The following is a 21,258-nucleotide window of genomic DNA, read 5'->3' on the forward strand; positions in this document are numbered from 1 at the left end:
ATGTCACTATTATACTGGGGCCGCTGTGGGATGTCACTATTATACTGGGGGCCGCTGTGGGGTGTCACTATTACACTGGGGGCCGCTGTGGGATGTTACTATTATACTGGGGGCCGCTGTGGGATGTCACTATTATATTGGGGGCCGCTGTGGGATGTCACTATTATACTGGGGCTGCTGTGGGATGTCAATATTATACTGGGGGCCGCTGTGGGATGTCACTATTATACTGGGGGTCGCTGTGGGATGTCACTATTATACTGCGGGCCGCTGTGGGATGTCACTATTATACTGGGGGCGCTGTGGGATGTCACTATTATACTGGGGGCCGCTGTGGGATGTCACTATTATACTGGGGGCCGCTGTGGGATGTCACTATTATACTGGGGGCCGCTGTGGGGTGTCACTATTAAACTGGGGGCCACTCTGGCGTGTCACTATTATACTGGGGGCCACTGTGGGATGTCAGTATTATACTGGGGCCGCTGTGGGATGTCACTATTATACCGGGGGCCGCTGTGGGATGTCACTATTATACTGGGGGCCGCTGTGGGATGTCACTATTATACTGGGGGATGTCACTATTATACTGGGGGCGCTGTGGGATGTCACAATTATACTGGGGGATGTCACTATTATGCTGGGGGCCGCTGTGGGATGTCACTATTACACTGGGGGCGCTGTGGGATGTCACTATTATACTGGGGGCCGCTGTGGGATGTCAATATTATACTGGGGGCCGCTGTGGGATGTCACTATTATACGGGGGGCCGCTGTGGGATGTCACTATTATACTGGGGGCCGCTGTGGGATGTCACTATTATACTGGGGGCCACTGTGGGATGTCACTATTATACTGGGGCCGCTGTGGGATGTCACTATTATACTGGGGGCTGCTGTGGGATGTCACTATTATACTGGGGGCCGCTGTGGGGTGTCACTATTACACTGGGGGCCGCTGTGGGATGTTACTGTTATACTGGGGGCCGCTGTGGGATGTCACTATTATACTGGGGGCCGCTGTGGGATGTCACTATTATACTGGGGCTGCTGTGGGATGTCAATATTATACTGGGGGCCGCTGTGGGATGTCACTATTATACTGGGGGCCGCTGTGCGATGTCACTATTATACTGGGGCCGCTGTGGGATGTCACTATTATACTGGGGCCGCTGTGGGATGTCACTATTATACTGGGGGCCGCTGTGGGGTGTCACTATTACTACTGGGGGCCGCTGTGGGATGTCACTATTATACTGGGGCCGCTGTGGGATGTCACTATTATACTGGGGGCCGCTGTGGGATGTCACTATTACACTGGGGGCCGCTGTGGGGTGTCACTATTACACTGGGGGCCGCTGTGGGATGTTACTATTATACTGGGGGCCGCTGTGGGATGTCACTATTATACTGGGGGCCGCTGTGGGATGTCACTATTATACTGGGGCTGCTTTGGGATGTCAATATTATACTGGGGGCCGCTGTGGGATGTCACTAATATACTGGGGACCGCTGTGGGATGTCACTATTATACTGGGGGCCGCTGTGGGATGTCACTATTATACTGGGGCCGCTGTGGGATGTCACTATTATACTGGGGCCGCTGTGGGATGTCACTATTATACTGGGGGTCGCTGTGGGATGTCACTATTATACTGGGGGCCGCTGTGGGATGTCACTATTATACTGGGGGCGCTGTGGGATGTCACTATTATACTGGGGGCCGCTGTGGGATGTCACTATTATACTGGGGGCCGCTGTGGGGTGTCACTATTATACTGGGGGCCACTCTGGCGTGTCACTATTATACTGGGGGCCACTGTGGGATGTCACTATTATACTGGGGCCGCTGTGGGATGTCACTATTATACTGGGGGCCGCTGTGAGATGTCACTATTATACTGGGGGCCGCTGTGGGATATCAGTATTATACTGGAGGCCGCTGTGGGATGTTACTATTATACTGGGGGCCGCTGTGGGATGTCACTATTATACTGGGGGCCACTGTGGGATGTCACTATTATACTGGGGGATGTCACTATTATGCTGGGGGCGCTGTGGGATGTCACTATTATACTGGGGGCGCTGTGGGATGTCACAATTATACTGGGGGATGTCACTATTATGCTGGGGGCCGCTGTGGGATGTCACTATTATACTGGGGGCCGCTGTGGGATGTCACTATTATACTGGGGCCGCTGTGGGTTGTCACTATTGTACTGGGGGCCGCTGTGGGATGTCACTATTATACTGGGGGATGTCACTATTATGCTGGGGGCCGCTTTGGGATGTCACTATTACGCTGGGGGCCGCTGTGGGATGTCACTGTTACACTGGGGGCGCTGTGGGATGTCACTATTATACTGGGGGCCGCTGTGGGATGTCACTATTATACTGGGGGCCGCTGTGGGATGTCACTATTATACGGGGGGCCGCTGTGGGATGTCACTATTATACTGGGGAACGCTGTGTGATGTCACTATTATACTGGGGGCCGCTGTGGGATGTCACTATTATACTGGGGGCCGCTGTGGGATGTCACTATTATACTGGGGGCCGCTGTGGGGTGTCACTATTATACTGGGGGCCGCTGTGGGATGTCACTATTATACTGGGGGCCGCTGTGGGATGTCACTATTATACTGGGGCCGCTGTGGGATGTCACTATTATACTGGGGGCCGCTGTGGGATGTCACTATTATACGGGGGGCCGCTGTGGGATGTCACTATTACTACTGGGGGCCGCTGTGGGATGTCACTATTATACTGGGGGCCGCTGTGGGGTGTCACTATTACACTGGGGGCCGCTGTGGGATGTTACTATTATACTGGGGGCCGCTGTGGGATGTTACAATTATACTGGGGGCCGCTGTGGGATGTCACTATTATATTGGGGGCCGCTGTGGGATGTCACTATTATACTGGGGCTGCTGTGGGATGTCAATATTATACTGGGGGCCGCTGTGGGATGTCACTATTATACTGGGGGTCGCTGTGGGATGTCACTATTATACTGGGGGCCGCTGTGGGATGTCACTATTATACTGGGGGCGCTGTGGGATGTCACTATTATACTGGGGGCCGCTGTGGGATGTCACTATTATACTGGGGGCCGCTGTGGGATGTCACTATTATACTGGGGGCCGCTGTGGGGTGTCACTATTAAACTGGGGGCCACTCTGGCGTGTCACTATTATACTGGGGGCCACTGTGGGATGTCAGTATTATACTGGGGCCGCTGTGGGATGTAACTATTATACCGGGGGCCGCTGTGGGATGTCACTATTATACTGGGGGCCGCTGTGGGATGTCACTATTATACTGGGGGATGTCACTATTATACTGGGGGCGCTGTGGGATGTCACAATTATACTGGGGGATGTCACTATTATGCTGGGGGCCGCTGTGGGATGTCACTATTACACTGGGGGCGCTGTGGGATGTCACTATTATACTGGGGGCCGCTGTGGGATGTCACTATTATACTGGGGGCCGCTGTGGGATGTCACTATTATACGGCGGGCCGCTGTGGGATGTCACTATTATACTGGGGAACGCTGTGTGATGTCACTATTATACTGGGGGCCGCTGTGGGATGTCACTATTATACTGGGGGCCGCTGTGGGATGTCACTATTATACTGGGGCCGCTGTGGGATGTCACTATTATACTGGGGGCTGCTGTGGGATGTCACTATTATACTGGGGGCCGCTGTGGGGTGTCACTATTACACTGGGGGCCGCTGTGGGATGTTACTGTTATACTGGGGGCCGCTGTGGGATGTCACTATTATACTGGGGGCCGCTGTGGGATGTCACTATTATACTGGGGCTGCTGTGGGATGTCAATATTATACTGGGGGCCGCTGTGGGATGTCACTATTATACTGGGGGCCGCTGTGCGATGTCACTATTATACTGGGGCCGCTGTGGGATGTCACTATTATACTGGGGCTGCTGTGGGGTGCCACTATTACTACTGGGGGCCGCTGTGGGGTGCCACTATTACTACTGGGGGCCGCTGTGGGATGTCACTATTATACTGGGGCCGCTGTGGGATGTCACTATTATACTGGGGGCCGCTGTGGGATGTCACTATTACACTGGGGGCCGCTGTGGGATGTCACTATTATACTGGGGGCCGCTGTGGGATGTCACTATTATACTGGGGGATGTCACTATTATACTGGGGGCGCTGTGGGATGTCACAATTATACTGGGGGATGTCACTATTATGCTGTGGGCCGCTGTGGGATGTCACTGTTACACTGGGGGCGCTGTGGGATGTCACTATTATACTGGGGGCCGCTTTGGGATGTCACTATTATACTGGGGGCCGCTGTGGGATGTCACTATTATACGGGGGGGCGCTGTGGGATGTCACTATTATACTGGGGAACGCTGTGTGATGTCACTATTATACTGGGGGCCGCTGTGGGATGTCACTATTATACTGGGGGCCGCTGTGGGATGTCACTATTATACTGGGGGCCGCTGTGGGGTGTCACTATTATACTGGGGGCCGCTGTGGGATGTCACTATTATACTGGGGGCCGCTGTGGGATGTCACTATTATACTGGGGCCGCTGTGGGATGTCACTATTATACTGGGGGCCGCTGTGGGATGTCACTATTATACGGGGGGCCGCTGTGGGATGTCACTATTACTACTGGGGGCCGCTGTGGGATGTCACTATTATACTGGGGGCCGCTGTGGGATGTCACTATTATACTGGGGGCCACTGTGGGATGTCACTATTATACTGGGGGCCGCTGTGGGATGTCACTATTATACTGGGGCCGCTGTGGGATGTCACTATTATACTGGGGCCGCTGTGGGATGTCACTATTATACTGGGGGCCGCTGTGGGATGTCACTATTACTACTGGGGGCCGCTGTGGGATGTCACTATTATACTGGGGCCGCTGTGGGATGTCACTATTATACTGGGGGCCGCTGTGGGGTGTCACTATTACACTGGGGGCCGCTGTGGGATGTTACTATTATACTGGGGGCCGCTGTGGGATGTTACAATTATACTGGGGGCCGCTGTGGGATGTCACTATTATATTGGGGGCCGCTGTGGGATGTCACTATTATACTGGGGCTGCTGTGGGATGTCAATATTATACTGGGGGCCGCTGTGGGATGTCACTATTATACTGGGGGTCGCTGTGGGATGTCACTATTATACTGGGGGCCGCTGTGGGATGTCACTATTATACTGGGGGCGCTGTGGGATGTCACTATTATACTGGGGGCCGCTGTGGGATGTCACTATTATACTGGGGGCCGCTGTGGGATGTCACTATTATACTGGGGGCCGCTGTGGGGTGTCACTATTAAACTGGGGGCCACTCTGGCGTGTCACTATTATACTGGGGGCCACTGTGGGATGTCAGTATTATACTGGGGCCGCTGTGGGATGTCACTATTATACCGGGGGCCGCTGTGGGATGTCACTATTATACTGGGGGCCGCTGTGGGATGTCACTATTATACTGGGGGATGTCACTATTATACTGGGGGCGCTGTGGGATGTCACAATTATACTGGGGGATGTCACTATTATGCTGTGGGCCGCTGTGGGATGTCACTGTTACACTGGGGGCCGCTGTGGGATGTCACTATTACTACTGGGGGCCGCTGTGGGATGTCACTATTATACTGGGGCCGCTGTGGGATGTCACTATTATACTGGGGGCCGCTGTGGGGTGTCACTATTACACTGGGGGCCGCTGTGGGATGTTACTATTATACTGGGGGCCGCTGTGGGATGTTACAATTATACTGGGGGCCGCTGTGGGATGTCACTATTATATTGGGGGCCGCTGTGGGATGTCACTATTATACTGGGGCTGCTGTGGGATGTCAATATTATACTGGGGGCCGCTGTGGGATGTCACTATTATACTGGGGGTCGCTGTGGGATGTCACTATTATACTGGGGGCCGCTGTGGGATGTCACTATTATACTGGGGGCGCTGTGGGATGTCACTATTATACTGGGGGCCGCTGTGGGATGTCACTATTATACTGGGGGCCGCTGTGGGATGTCACTATTATACTGGGGGCCGCTGTGGGGTGTCACTATTAAACTGGGGGCCACTCTGGCGTGTCACTATTATACTGGGGGCCACTGTGGGATGTCAGTATTATACTGGGGCCGCTGTGGGATGTCACTATTATACCGGGGGCCGCTGTGGGATGTCACTATTATACTGGGGGCCGCTGTGGGATGTCACTATTATACTGGGGGATGTCACTATTATACTGGGGGCGCTGTGGGATGTCACAATTATACTGGGGGATGTCACTATTATGCTGGGGGCCGCTGTGGGATGTCACTATTACACTGGGGGCGCTGTGGGATGTCACTATTATACTGGGGGCCGCTGTGGGATGTCAATATTATACTGGGGGCCGCTGTGGGATGTCACTATTATACGGGGGGCCGCTGTGGGATGTCACTATTATACTGGGGGCCGCTGTGGGATGTCACTATTATACTGGGGGCCACTGTGGGATGTCACTATTATACTGGGGCCGCTGTGGGATGTCACTATTATACTGGGGGCTGCTGTGGGATGTCACTATTATACTGGGGGCCGCTGTGGGGTGTCACTATTACACTGGGGGCCGCTGTGGGATGTTACTGTTATACTGGGGGCCGCTGTGGGATGTCACTATTATACTGGGGGCCGCTGTGGGATGTCACTATTATACTGGGGGCCGCTGTGCGATGTCACTATTATACTGGGGCCGCTGTGGGATGTCACTATTATACTGGGGCCGCTGTGGGATGTCACTATTATACTGGGGGCCGCTGTGGGGTGTCACTATTACTACTGGGGGCCGCTGTGGGATGTCACTATTATACTGGGGCCGCTGTGGGATGTCACTATTATACTGGGGGCCGCTGTGGGATGTCACTATTACACTGGGGGCCGCTGTGGGGTGTCACTATTACACTGGGGGCCGCTGTGGGATGTTACTATTATACTGGGGGCCGCTGTGGGATGTCACTATTATACTGGGGGCCGCTGTGGGATGTCACTATTATACTGGGGCTGCTGTGGGATGTCAATATTATACTGGGGGCCGCTGTGGGATGTCACTAATATACTGGGGACCGCTGTGGGATGTCACTATTATACTGGGGGCCGCTGTGGGATGTCACTATTATACTGGGGCCGCTGTGGGATGTCACTATTATACTGGGGGTCGCTGTGGGATGTCACTATTATACTGGGGGCCGCTGTGGGATGTCACTATTATACTGGGGGCGCTGTGGGATGTCACTATTATACTGGGGGCCGCTGTGGGATGTCACTATTATACTGGGGGCCGCTGTGGGGTGTCACTATTATACTGGGGGCCACTCTGGCGTGTCACTATTATACTGGGGGCCACTGTGGGATGTCACTATTATACTGGGGCCGCTGTGGGATGTCACTATTATACTGGGGGCCGCTGTGAGATGTCACTATTATACTGGGGGCCGCTGTGGGATGTCAGTATTATACTGGAGGCCGCTGTGGGATGTTACTATTATACTGGGGGCCGCTGTGGGATGTCACTATTATACTGGGGGCCGCTGTGGGATGTCACTATTATACTGGGGGATGTCACTATTATGCTGGGGGCGCTGTGGGATGTCACTATTATACTGGGGGCGCTGTGGGATGTCACAATTATACTGGGGGATGTCACTATTATGCTGGGGGCCGCTGTGGGATGTCACTATTATACTGGGGGCCGCTGTGGGATGTCACTATTATACTGGGGCCGCTGTGGGTTGTCACTATTGTACTGGGGGCCGCTGTGGGATGTCACTATTATACTGGGGGATGTCACTATTATGCTGGGGGCCGCTTTGGGATGTCACTATTACGCTGGGGGCCGCTGTGGGATGTCACTGTTACACTGGGGGCGCTGTGGGATGTCACTATTATACTGGGGGCCGCTGTGGGATGTCACTATTATACGGGGGGCCGCTGTGGGATGTCACTATTATACTGGGGAACGCTGTGTGATGTCACTATTATACTGGGGGCCGCTGTGGGATGTCACTATTATACTGGGGGCCGCTGTGGGATGTCACTATTATACTGGGGGCCGCTGTGGGGTGTCACTATTATACTGGGGGCCGCTGTGGGATGTCACTATTATACTGGGGGCCGCTGTGGGATGTCACTATTATACTGGGGCCGCTGTGGGATGTCACTATTATACTGGGGGCCGCTGTGGGATGTCACTATTATACGGGGGGCCGCTGTGGGATGTCACTATTACTACTGGGGGCCGCTGTGGGATGTCACTATTATACTGGGGGCCGCTGTGGGATGTCACTATTATACTGGGGGCCGCTGTGGGATGTCACTATTATACTGGGGGCCGCTGTGGGATGTCACTATTATACTGGGGGCCGCTGTGGGATGTCACTATTATACTAAGGGCTGCTGTGGGATGTCACTATTATACTGGGGGCCGCTGTGGGATGTCACTATTATCCTGGGGCCGCTGTGGGGTGTCACTTTTATACTGGGGGCCGCTGTGGGATGTCACTATTATACTGGGGGCCGCTGTGGGTTGTCACTATTATACTGGGGGACGCTGTGGGATGTCACTGTTATACTGGGGCCACTGTGGGTTGTCACTATTATACTGGGGCCGCTGTGGGATGTCACTATTATACTGGGGGCCGCTGTGGGATGTCACTATTATACTGGGGGCCGCTGTGGGATGTCACTATTATACTAGGGCCGCTGTGGGGTGTCACTATTATACTGGGGCCGCTGTGGGTTGTCACTATTATACTGGGGGCCGCTGTGGGATGTCACTATTATACTGGGGGCCTCTGTGGGATATCACTATTAATACTGGGGGCCTCTGTGGGATGTAACTATTATACTGGGGGCCGCTGTGCAATGTCACTATTATACTGGGGGGCCGCTGTGCGATGTCACTATTATACTGGGGGGGGGCGCTGTGGGATGTCACTATTATACTGGGGGGCCGCTGTGCGATGTCACTATTATACTGAGGGCCGCTGTGGGATGTCACTATTATACTGGGGTCCGCTGTGGGATGTCACTATTATACTGGGGGCCGCTGTGGGGTGTCACTATTATACTGGGGCCGCTGTGGGATGTCTCTATTATACTGGGGGCCGCTGTGGGATGTCACTATTATACTGGGGGCCGCTGTGGGATGTCTCTATTATACTGGGAGCCGCTGTGGGATGTCACTATTATACTGGGGGATGTCACTATTATACTGGGGGCGCTGTGGGATGTCACAATTATACTGGGGGATGTCACTATTATGCTGTGGGCCGCTGTGGGATGTCACTGTTACACTGGGGGCCGCTGTGGGATGTCACTATTACTACTGGGGGCCGCTGTGGGATGTCACTATTATACTGGGGCCGCTGTGGGATGTCACTATTATACTGGGGGCCGCTGTGGGGTGTCACTATTACACTGGGGGCCGCTGTGGGATGTTACTATTATACTGGGGGCCGCTGTGGGATGTTACAATTATACTGGGGGCCGCTGTGGGATGTCACTATTATATTGGGGGCCGCTGTGGGATGTCACTATTATACTGGGGCTGCTGTGGGATGTCAATATTATACTGGGGGCCGCTGTGGGATGTCACTATTATACTGGGGGTCGCTGTGGGATGTCACTATTATACTGGGGGCCGCTGTGGGATGTCACTATTATACTGGGGGCGCTGTGGGATGTCACTATTATACTGGGGGCCGCTGTGGGATGTCACTATTATACTGGGGGCCGCTGTGGGATGTCACTATTATACTGGGGGCCGCTGTGGGGTGTCACTATTAAACTGGGGGCCACTCTGGCGTGTCACTATTATACTGGGGGCCACTGTGGGATGTCAGTATTATACTGGGGCCGCTGTGGGATGTCACTATTATACCGGGGGCCGCTGTGGGATGTCACTATTATACTGGGGGCCGCTGTGGGATGTCACTATTATACTGGGGGATGTCACTATTATACTGGGGGCGCTGTGGGATGTCACAATTATACTGGGGGATGTCACTATTATGCTGGGGGCCGCTGTGGGATGTCACTATTACACTGGGGGCGCTGTGGGATGTCACTATTATACTGGGGGCCGCTGTGGGATGTCAATATTATACTGGGGGCCGCTGTGGGATGTCACTATTATACGGGGGGCCGCTGTGGGATGTCACTATTATACTGGGGGCCGCTGTGGGATGTCACTATTATACTGGGGGCCACTGTGGGATGTCACTATTATACTGGGGCCGCTGTGGGATGTCACTATTATACTGGGGGCTGCTGTGGGATGTCACTATTATACTGGGGGCCGCTGTGGGGTGTCACTATTACACTGGGGGCCGCTGTGGGATGTTACTGTTATACTGGGGGCCGCTGTGGGATGTCACTATTATACTGGGGGCCGCTGTGGGATGTCACTATTATACTGGGGGCCGCTGTGCGATGTCACTATTATACTGGGGCCGCTGTGGGATGTCACTATTATACTGGGGCCGCTGTGGGATGTCACTATTATACTGGGGGCCGCTGTGGGGTGTCACTATTACTACTGGGGGCCGCTGTGGGATGTCACTATTATACTGGGGCCGCTGTGGGATGTCACTATTATACTGGGGGCCGCTGTGGGATGTCACTATTACACTGGGGGCCGCTGTGGGGTGTCACTATTACACTGGGGGCCGCTGTGGGATGTTACTATTATACTGGGGGCCGCTGTGGGATGTCACTATTATACTGGGGGCCGCTGTGGGATGTCACTATTATACTGGGGCTGCTGTGGGATATCAATATTATACTGGGGGCCGCTGTGGGATGTCACTAATATACTGGGGACCGCTGTGGGATGTCACTATTATACTGGGGGCCGCTGTGGGATGTCACTATTATACTGGGGCCGCTGTGGGATGTCACTATTATACTGGGGGTCGCTGTGGGATGTCACTATTATACTGGGGGCCGCTGTGGGATGTCACTATTATACTGGGGGCGCTGTGGGATGTCACTATTATACTGGGGGCCGCTGTGGGATGTCACTATTATACTGGGGGCCGCTGTGGGGTGTCACTATTATACTGGGGGCCACTCTGGCGTGTCACTATTATACTGGGGGCCACTGTGGGATGTCACTATTATACTGGGGCCGCTGTGGGATGTCACTATTATACTGGGGGCCGCTGTGAGATGTCACTATTATACTGGGGGCCGCTGTGGGATGTCAGTATTATACTGGAGGCCGCTGTGGGATGTTACTATTATACTGGGGGCCGCTGTGGGATGTCACTATTATACTGGGGGCCGCTGTGGGATGTCACTATTATACTGGGGGATGTCACTATTATGCTGGGGGCGCTGTGGGATGTCACTATTATACTGGGGGCGCTGTGGGATGTCACAATTATACTGGGGGATGTCACTATTATACTGGGGGCCGCTGTGGGATGTCACTATTATACTGGGGCCGCTGTGGGTTGTCACTATTGTACTGGGGGCCGCTGTGGGATGTCACTATTATACTGGGGGATGTCACTATTATGCTGGGGGCCGCTTTGGGATGTCACTATTACGCTGGGGGCCGCTGTGGGATGTCACTGTTACACTGGGGGCGCTGTGGGATGTCACTATTATACTGGGGGCCGCTGTGGGATGTCACTATTATATGGGGGGCCGCTGTGGGATGTCACTATTATACTGGGGAACGCTGTGTGATGTCACTATTATACTGGGGGCCGCTGTGGGATGTCACTATTATACTGGGGGCCGCTGTGGGATGTCACTATTATACTGGGGGCCGCTGTGGGGTGTCACTATTATACTGGGGGCCGCTGTGGGATGTCACTATTATACTGGGGGCCGCTGTGGGATGTCACTATTATACTGGGGCCGCTGTGGGATGTCACTATTATACTGGGGGCCGCTGTGGGATGTCACTATTATACGGGGGGCCGCTGTGGGATGTCACTATTACTACTGGGGGCCGCTGTGGGATGTCACTATTATACTGGGGGCCGCTGTGGGATGTCACTATTATACTGGGGGCCGCTGTGGGATGTCACTATTATACTGGGGGCCGCTGTGGGATGTCACTATTATACTGGGGGCCGCTGTGGGATGTCACTATTATACTAAGGGCTGCTGTGGGATGTCACTATTATACTGGGGGCCGCTGTGGGATGTCACTATTATCCTGGGGCCGCTGTGGGGTGTCACTTTTATACTGGGGGCCGCTGTGGGATGTCACTATTATACTGGGGGCCGCTGTGGGTTGTCACTATTATACTGGGGGACGCTGTGGGATGTCACTGTTATACTGGGGCCACTGTGGGTTGTCACTATTATACTGGGGCCGCTGTGGGATGTCACTATTATACTGGGGGCCGCTGTGGGATGTCACTATTATACTGGGGGCCGCTGTGGGATGTCACTATTATACTAGGGCCGCTGTGGGGTGTCACTATTATACTGGGGCCGCTGTGGGTTGTCACTATTATACTGGGGGCCGCTGTGGGATGTCACTATTATACTGGGGGCCTCTGTGGGATATCACTATTAATACTGGGGGCCTCTGTGGGATGTAACTATTATACTGGGGGCCGCTGTGCAATGTCACTATTATACTGGGGGGCCGCTGTGCGATGTCACTATTATACTGGGGGGGGCGCTGTGGGATGTCACTATTATACTGGGGGGCCGCTGTGCGATGTCACTATTATACTGAGGGCCGCTGTGGGATGTCACTATTATACTGGGGTCCGCTGTGGGATGTCACTATTATACTGGGGGCCGCTGTGGGGTGTCACTATTATACTGGGGCCGCTGTGGGATGTCTCTATTATACTGGGGGCCGCTGTGGGATGTCACTATTATACTGGGGGCCGCTGTGGGATGTCTCTATTATACTGGGAGCCGCTGTGGGATGTCACTATTATACTGGGGGCCGCTGTTGGCTGTGGGATGTCACTTTTACTACTGGGGCCACTGTGGAGGTCACTATTACTACTGGGGCCACTGTGGAGGTCACTATTACTACTGAAGCCACTGTGGAGGTCACTATTACTACTGGGGCCGCTGTGGGGTCACTATTACTACTGGGGCCGCTGTGGGAGACACTATTAGTACTGGGGCCACTGTGGAGGTCACTATTACTACTGGGGCCACTGTGGAGGTCACTATTACTACTGGGGCCACTGTGGAGGCCACTATTACTACTGGGGCCACTGTGGAGGTCACTATTACTACTGGGGCCACTGTGGAGGTCACTATTACTACTTGGGCCACTGTGGAGGTCACTATTACTACTTGGGCCACTGTGGAGGTCACTATTACTACTGGGGCCACTGTGGAGGTCACTATTACTGCTGGGGCCATAATAGGGGTCATAATTACTCCTAAGGCCCCTGTGGAGGTTACTATTACTACTGGTGCCACTGTGGAGGTCACTATTACTACTGGGGCCACTGTGGAGGTCACTATTACTACTGGGGCCACTGTGGAGGTCACTATTACTACTGGGGTCACTGTGGAGGTCACTATTACTACTGGGGTCACTGTGGAGGTCACTATTACTACTGGGGTCACTGTGGAGGTCACTATTACTAGTGGGGTCACTGTGGAGGTCACTATTACTACTGGGGCCACTGTGGAGGTCACTATTACTACTGGGGCCACTGTGGAGGTCACTATTACTACTGGGGCCACTCTGGAGGTCACTATTACTACTGGGGCCACTGTGGAGGTCACTATTACTACTGGGGCCACTGTGGAGGTCACTATTACTACTGGGGCCACTGTGGGGTCACTATTACTACTGGGGCCGCTGTGGGAGACACTATTAGTACTGGGGCCATTGTGGAGTTCACTATTACTACTGGGGCCACTTTTGGGTCACTATTACTACTGGGGCCACTGTGGAGGTCATTATTACTACTGGGGCCACTGTGGAGGTCACTATTACTACTGGGGCCACTGTGGAGGTCACTATTACTACTGGGGCCACTGTGGAGGTCACTATTACTACTCGGGCCACTGTGGAGGTCACTATTACTGCTGGGGCCACTGTGGAGGTCACTATTACTGCTGGGGCCACTGTGGAGGTCACTATTACTACTGGGGCCACTGTGGAGGTCACTATTACTACTGGGGCCACTGTGGAGGTCACTATTACTACTGGGGCCACTGTGGAGGCCACTATTACTACTGGGGCCACTGTGGAGGCCACTATTACTACTGGGGCCACTGTGGAGGTCACTATTACTACTTGGGCCACTGAGGAGGTCACTATTACTACTTGGGCCACTGTGGAGGTCACTATTACTACTGGGGCCACTGTGGAGGTCACTATTACTGCTGGGGCCAATATAGGGGTCATAATTACTCCTAAGGCCACTGTGGAGGTCACTATTACTACTGGTGCCACTGTGGAGGTCACTATTACTACTGGGGCCACTGTGGAGGTCACTATTACTACTGGGGCCACTGTGGAGGTCACTATTACTACTGGGGCCACTGTGGAGGTCACTATTACTTCTGGGGCCACTGTGGAGGTCACTATTACTACTGGGGTCACTGTGGAGGTCACTATTACTACTGGGGTCACTGTGGAGGTCACTATTACTACTGGGGTCACTGTGGAGGTCACTATTACTACTGGGGTCACTGTGGAGGTCACTATTACTACTGGGGTCACTGTGGAGGTCACTATTACTACTGGGGTCACTGTGGAGGTCACTATTACTACTGGGGCCACTGTGGAGGTCACTATTACTACTGGGGCCACTGTGGAGGTCACTATTACTACTGGGGTCACTGTGGAGGTCACTATTACTACTGAGGCCACTGTGGAGGTCACTATTACTACTGGGGCCACTGTGGAGGTCACTATTACTACTGGGGCCACTGTGGGGGTCACTGATACTACTGGGGCCACTGTGGAAGTCACTATTACTACTGGGGCCACTGTGGAGGTCACTATTACTACTGGGGCCACTGTGGAGGTCACTATTACTACTGGGGCCACTGTGGAGGTCACTATTACTACTGGGGCCACTGTGGAGGTCACTATTACTACTGGGGCCACTGTGGAGGTCACTGATACTACTGGGGCCACTGTGGAAGTCACTATTACTACTGGGGCCACTGTGGAGGTCACTATTACTACTGGGGCCACTGCGGAGGTCACTATTACTACTGGCGCCACTGTGGAGGTCACTATTACTACTGGGGCCACTATGGAGGTCACTATTACTACTGGGGCCAATATAGGGGTCATAATTACTCCTAATGCCACTGTGGAGGTCACTATTACTACTGGGGCCACTGTGGAGGTCACTATTGCTACTGGGGCCACTCTGGAGGTCACTATTTCTACTGGGGCCACTGTGGAGGTCACTATTACTACTGGGGCCACTCTGGAGGTCACTATTACTACTGGGGCCACTGTGGAGGTCACTATTACTACTGGGGCCACTGTGGAGGTCACTATTACTACTGGGGCCACTGTGGGGTCACTATTACTGCTGGGGCCACTGTGGAGGTCACTATTACTGCTGTGGCCACTGTGGACGTCACTATTACTGCTGTGGCCACTGTGGACGTCACTATTACTGCTTGGGCCAATATAGGGGTCATAATTACTCCTAAGGCCCCTGTGGAGGTCACAATTACTACTGGGGCCACTGTGGAGGTCACAATTATTACTGGGGCCACTGTGGAGTTCACTATTACTACTGGGGCCACTGTGGAGGTCACTATTACTACTGGGGCCACTGTGGAGGTCACTATTACTACTGGGGCCACTGTGGAGGTCACTATTACTACTGGTGCCACTGTGGAGGTCACTATTACTACTGGGGCCACTGTGGAGGTCACTATTACTACTGGGGCCACTATGGAGGTCACTATTACTACTGGGGCCACTGTGGAGGTCACTATTACTACTGGGGCCACTGTGGAGGTCACTATTACTACTGGGGGCCACTGTGGGATGTCACTATTACTACTGTGGCCACTGTGGAGGTCACTATTACTACTGGGGTCACTGTGGAGGTCACTATTACTGCTGGGGCCACTGTGGTGGTCGCTATTACTGCTGGGGCTACTGTGGTGTTCGCTATTACTGCTGAGGCCGCTGTGGAGGTCACTATTACTGCTGGGGCCACTGTGGAGTTCACTATTACCACTGGGGCCACTGGGGGGGGTCACTATTACTGCTGGGGCCAATATAGGGGACACTTACTAATGGGGCCAATATAGGGGACACTTACTACTGTGGCCATTGTGCGTGTCAGGTAGAGAGCGGGGACCCGATCGATCCTGCCTCTATCGTCGATTTGTCACGGACCAACTACTCTGAGCGCACTTGCCACTATGACTGCTTGTCATGGCAGAGCCTCGATCAATCACTCTAGTAAGGTTCCAAATGCAGAATCATTACGATACAGGTGGATTTGTACCCAGCTTTCCCAGGCTCCTGCACACATGCAGAACGAAAGCTCAAATCACCCGCTGATCCAGTCTAAATGCCTCCACCACCCGCTCTTATATCACAGACTATGAATGATCAACACAATCTTCAGAGGCTTAACTATTAAATTGCAGATTAATTCTGAAAGACTAGCAGTGCTATATATATATATATACACACACCGAAGAGGGTGTTACAGCGGGGGTGGGGTTCACTGGCATACACAACAGTCAGTACTTTAAATACAACAAGGAGGAAATGGCAGAAAGATACCAGATTCAGGATGTTCGGTCCCAGATTCTGATTGTGCAGAGTTACAGGAAGCAAACAGGAAAGTCCGCCCCTTCTGACTGACCCTGGCCTGCCCCTTCTGACTGACCCTGGCCCGCCGCCGCTGACTGACCCTGGCCCGCCGCCGCTGACTGACCCTGGCCCACCCCTGCTGACTGACCCTGGCCCGCCGCCGCTGACTGACCCTGGCCCGCCGCCGCTGACTGACCCTGGCCCGCCGCCGCTGACTGACCCTGGCCCGCCGCCGCTGACTGACCCTGGCCCGCCGCCGCTGACTGACCCTTGCCCGCCGCCGCTGACTGACCCTGGCCCGCCGCCGCTGACTGACCCTGGCCCGCCGCCGCTGACTGACCCTGGCCCGCCCCTGCTGACTGATCCTGGCCCGCCCCTGCTGACTGACCCTGGCCCGCCTCTGCTGACTGACCCTGGCCCGCCCCTGCTGACTGACCCTGGCCCGCCCCTGCTGACTGACCCTGGCCCGCCCCTGCTGACTGACCCTGGCCCGCCCCTGCTGACTGACCCTGGCCCGCCGCCGCTGACTGACCCTGGCCCGCCGCCGCTGACTGACCCTGGCCCGCCGCCGCTGACTGACCCTGGCCCGCCGCCGCTGACTGACCCTGGCCCGCCCCTGCTGACTGACCCTGGCCCGCCCCTGCTGACTGACCCTGGCCCGCCCCTGCTGACTGACCCTGGCCCGCCGCCGCTGACTGACCCTGGCCCGCCGCCGCTGACTGACCCTGGCCCGCCGCCGCTGACTGACCCTGGCCCGCCGCCGCTGACTGACCCTGGCCCGCCGCCGCTGACTGACCCTGGCCCGCCGCCGCTGACTGACCCTGGCCCGCCGCCGCTGACTGACCCTGGCCCGCCGCCGCTGACTGACCCTGGCCCGCCCCTGCTGACTGATCCTGGCCCGCCCCTGCTGACTGACCCTGGCCCGCCTCTGCTGACTGACCCTGGCCCGCCCCTGCTGACTGACCCTGGCCCGCCCCTGCTGACTGACCCTGGCCCGCCCCCGCTGACTGACCCTGGCCCGCCCCCGCTGACTGACCCTGGCCCGCCCCTGCTGACTGACCCTGGCCCGCCCCTGCTGACTGACCCTGGCCCGCCCCTGCTGACTGACCCTGGCCCGCCCCTGCTGACTGACCCTGGCCCGCCGCCGCTGACTGACCCTGGCCCGCCGCCGCTGACTGACCCTGGCCCGCCGCCGCTGACTGACCCTGGCCCGCCGCCGCTGACTGACCCTGGCCCGCCGCCGCTGACTGACCCTGGCCCGCCCCTGCTGACTGACCCTGGCCCGCCCCTGCTGACTGACCCTGGCCCGCCCCTGCTGACTGATCCTGGCCCGCCCCTGCTGACTGATCCTGGCCCGCCCCTGCTGACTGACCCTGGCCCACCCCTGCTGACTGACCCTGGCCTGACCCTGCTCACTGATCCTGGCTCTTTATGGATCCTATCTCATTAACTCATTTGTGTATCATCTCATTGTGAATTAATTTAACCCAATTGGTGCATTTATTTGATAACCTCTTGGCCCAATAATGCTGCTCACACACCACTCACCCTATTTGGTGATGGGCCACCATGATCCGCAGTATCTGATTATCGAATATGCCCTTTGAGATATTGCGGGATAACGTTGTGTTGACATGATTGCTCTAGCTATGCCACCATGCAAAGCACTGATACAACGTGATAACATTAGGATCACATGATCCTTATCACAGGGTCAGTGTAGGATCACATGATCGCTACACCAGTAGGTAGCAAAATCAGGTGACCATGTAATTCATGAAACCGGCTCTGTTTCATCAGGTCACCTTGTATGGATCACATGACCGCTACGTCACTACACACAGCGTGCCATGTGACCACTACGTCAGTACGCAGCGGGACCACGTGACCACGTAATTCGTCATATTACATTGTTCCGTATGGATCACATGACCGCAGCATCATTACACAACGAGTCATGTGACCTTTGAATCCGGCCTTGTAAGATCCCGTAATTACGTTACAATGTGACAGTGGGGATTCCTATTGGATGAGCTGCATTGACCTATTAGACCACTTTCATGTGGCGGATATTCCCCCGGTGGCTAGCGATTGGGACCCCCGAGGTGACCCGTTCATTTCAGTGTATAGACCTGTGTTGCAGGTTTTTTTATTGTACTGTTTTGGAGAGGCCGAAACGCGTTGTACTAACAAACTGCGGAACCTTTCTGCTGGTCAGCCGCTATAGATTGGGGGCCCCTGAGCCGTAGGCCCCCTCGTGAAGTAGCCGACACTCTTGGTTACTCTCTTCTTCTGATAAAACACTGCCTGAGCGCTGAGACATTTTTCTTCTTTTTTCCTTTTCCTCCCGGCCATAATCCTACGATTGGCGCTTTCTCAGGCCGCTCCCTCACAATGAATGGGACGTCCTTAGAGCTGGCGGATTCCATCTCCTGGATGAACAAGGGATTATTCTATTCGAATCGTTCAGTACCTATACCACCCCTTTCGGAGCGCCGCCGGATTTAATAGGAGTAATAGTGACCCCTACAGTAGCCTTAGTACTAATAGTCTCTGTATCAGCCCCAGTAGTGTGACCCCTATATTGACCCCAGTAGTAATAGTGTCCCCCACAGTGTCCCCAGTAGTAATAGTGACCCCTACAGTAGCCTCAGTAGTAATAGCGTCCCCTATATCAGCCCCAGTAGTAATAGTGATCCCAATGGTGGCCCCAGCAGTAATAGTGACCCACACAGTGTCCTCAGTACTAAGTCACCCCCACAGTGGCCTCAGCAGTAATAGTGTCCATCCACAGTGGCTCGTGACCCCCCCCCCCCCACAATAGCCTTAGTACTAATAGTCTCTGTATAAGCCCCAGTAGTGTGACCCCTATATTGACTCCAGTAGTAATAGTGGCCCCCACAGTGGCCCCAGTAGTAATAGCGTCCCCTATATCAGCCCCAGTAGTAATAGTGATCCCAATGGTGGCCCCAGCAGTAATAGTGACCCACACAGTGTCCTCAGTACTAAGTCACCCCCACAGTGGCCTCAGCAGTAATAGTGTCCATCCACAGTGGCTTCAGTAGTAATCGTGACCCCCACAGTAGCCCTAGTACTAATAGTCTCCTCTGTATCAGCCCCAGTAGTGTGACCCCTATATTGGCCCCAGTAGTAATAGTCACCCCCACAGTAGCCTCAGTAGTAATAGTGTCCCCCTATATCAGCCCCAGTAGTAATAGTGATCCCCATAGTGGCCTCAGCAGTAATAGTGACCCACACAGTGTCCTCAGTACTAAGTCACCCCCACAGTGGCCTCAGCAGTAATAGTGTCCATCCACAGTGGCTCGTGACCCCCCCCCCCCCCCCCCCCACACACACACAATAGCCTTAGTACTAATAGTCTCTGTATCAGCCCCAGTAGTGTGACTCCTATATTGGCCTCAGTACTAATAGTCACCCCCACAGTAGCCCCAGTAGTAAGTGATCCCAATAGTGGCCTCAGCAGTAATAGTGTCCACCCACAGTGGCTCCAGTAGTAATAGTGACCTCCACAGTAGCCTTAGTACTAATAGTCTCTGTATCAGCCCAAGTAGTGTGACCCCCTATATTGGTCCCAGTAGTAATAGTGACCCCCACAGTAGCCTCAGTAGTAATCTATGGCCACTGTGTGGATCTCTATTAGTAATAGTGACCCCCACAGTAGTCCACCTGAAATCAATATACCTAATTCCTCCTCTTCGTCTTCAAAGTGCTGCTGCTTTTCTTCTTGGTGCTGCTGTGGACACTTTATCCCTTCTGCTCTCCTCCTGCGGAAACAAGGAGAGGTCAGAGGAGGAGGATCCCAGTTGCACACACCCCAGCTGGTGATCACCTTTATGATGACCCTGTGTCCCAAAAGTGGAGCACATGGTCGCAAATTGGTAGTGTCCGGCCTAAATGGTGACATGTGGTCACCTGCGGTCTCATATCCCCTTCCATAGGGATATCCTCCTGCCTCTTCTGGCCCTGGCGTGATGTACCCAGAGGGCTGGCTGGCTCTCCCTTGTTCTCAGTCTCCATTTGGTGATCCATGAAAAGTCCTCTGGTGGTCCAGGAAGTCCCCCGTTCCCAGTCCTGTCAGTGATTGGGGTCTGTAATGTTATTCATGTGTGACCTTTGTCGTTGGGGGCAGGAAACGAGCCATGATCATCAATAACGTATTGGCCTTCACTGGGGGAAGCTTAATGGGACTGTCCCAGATCAGCCAATCATACGAGATGATGATCGCTGGAAGATTCCTCATCGGAGCTTACTCAGGTAAGAACGTCCGCAGACTATCACTGCCATCATCCATCGAGCTGTGTGTACAGTAACCCCGAGGAGTCCTCCTCTCTGCTGCTTTACTAATTAAATACAATAATTAGCTAAAACAAGTTGGGACGCGCCAATATGCTCGCCGCGAACGACGGAGCGTCTTATTGC

At 54.3% G+C, this 21,258-nt stretch overlaps 1 protein-coding gene across 2 annotated transcripts in view; it reads left to right on the forward strand.

Annotated features, from left to right (window-relative positions):
- Positions 1–21,258, forward strand: part of SLC2A4 (solute carrier family 2 member 4) — a 180,152-nt gene that overhangs the window by 56,277 nt on the left and 102,617 nt on the right. Inside the window, exon 4 of one of the 2 annotated variants that reach the window (XM_066593967.1) lies at positions 20,969–21,093. The exons of the other annotated variant lie outside the window; for it this stretch is intronic. Within the exon in view, the coding sequence (XP_066450064.1) occupies positions 20,969–21,093 (125 nt within the window). The remainder of the gene's footprint in view (positions 1–20,968; positions 21,094–21,258) is intronic. 2 annotated transcript variants of the gene reach the window in all.

This window comes from Eleutherodactylus coqui, chromosome 2, assembly GCF_035609145.1.
Source record: "Eleutherodactylus coqui strain aEleCoq1 chromosome 2, aEleCoq1.hap1, whole genome shotgun sequence".
In the NCBI taxonomy this organism is placed as follows: domain Eukaryota; kingdom Metazoa; phylum Chordata; class Amphibia; order Anura; family Eleutherodactylidae; genus Eleutherodactylus; species Eleutherodactylus coqui.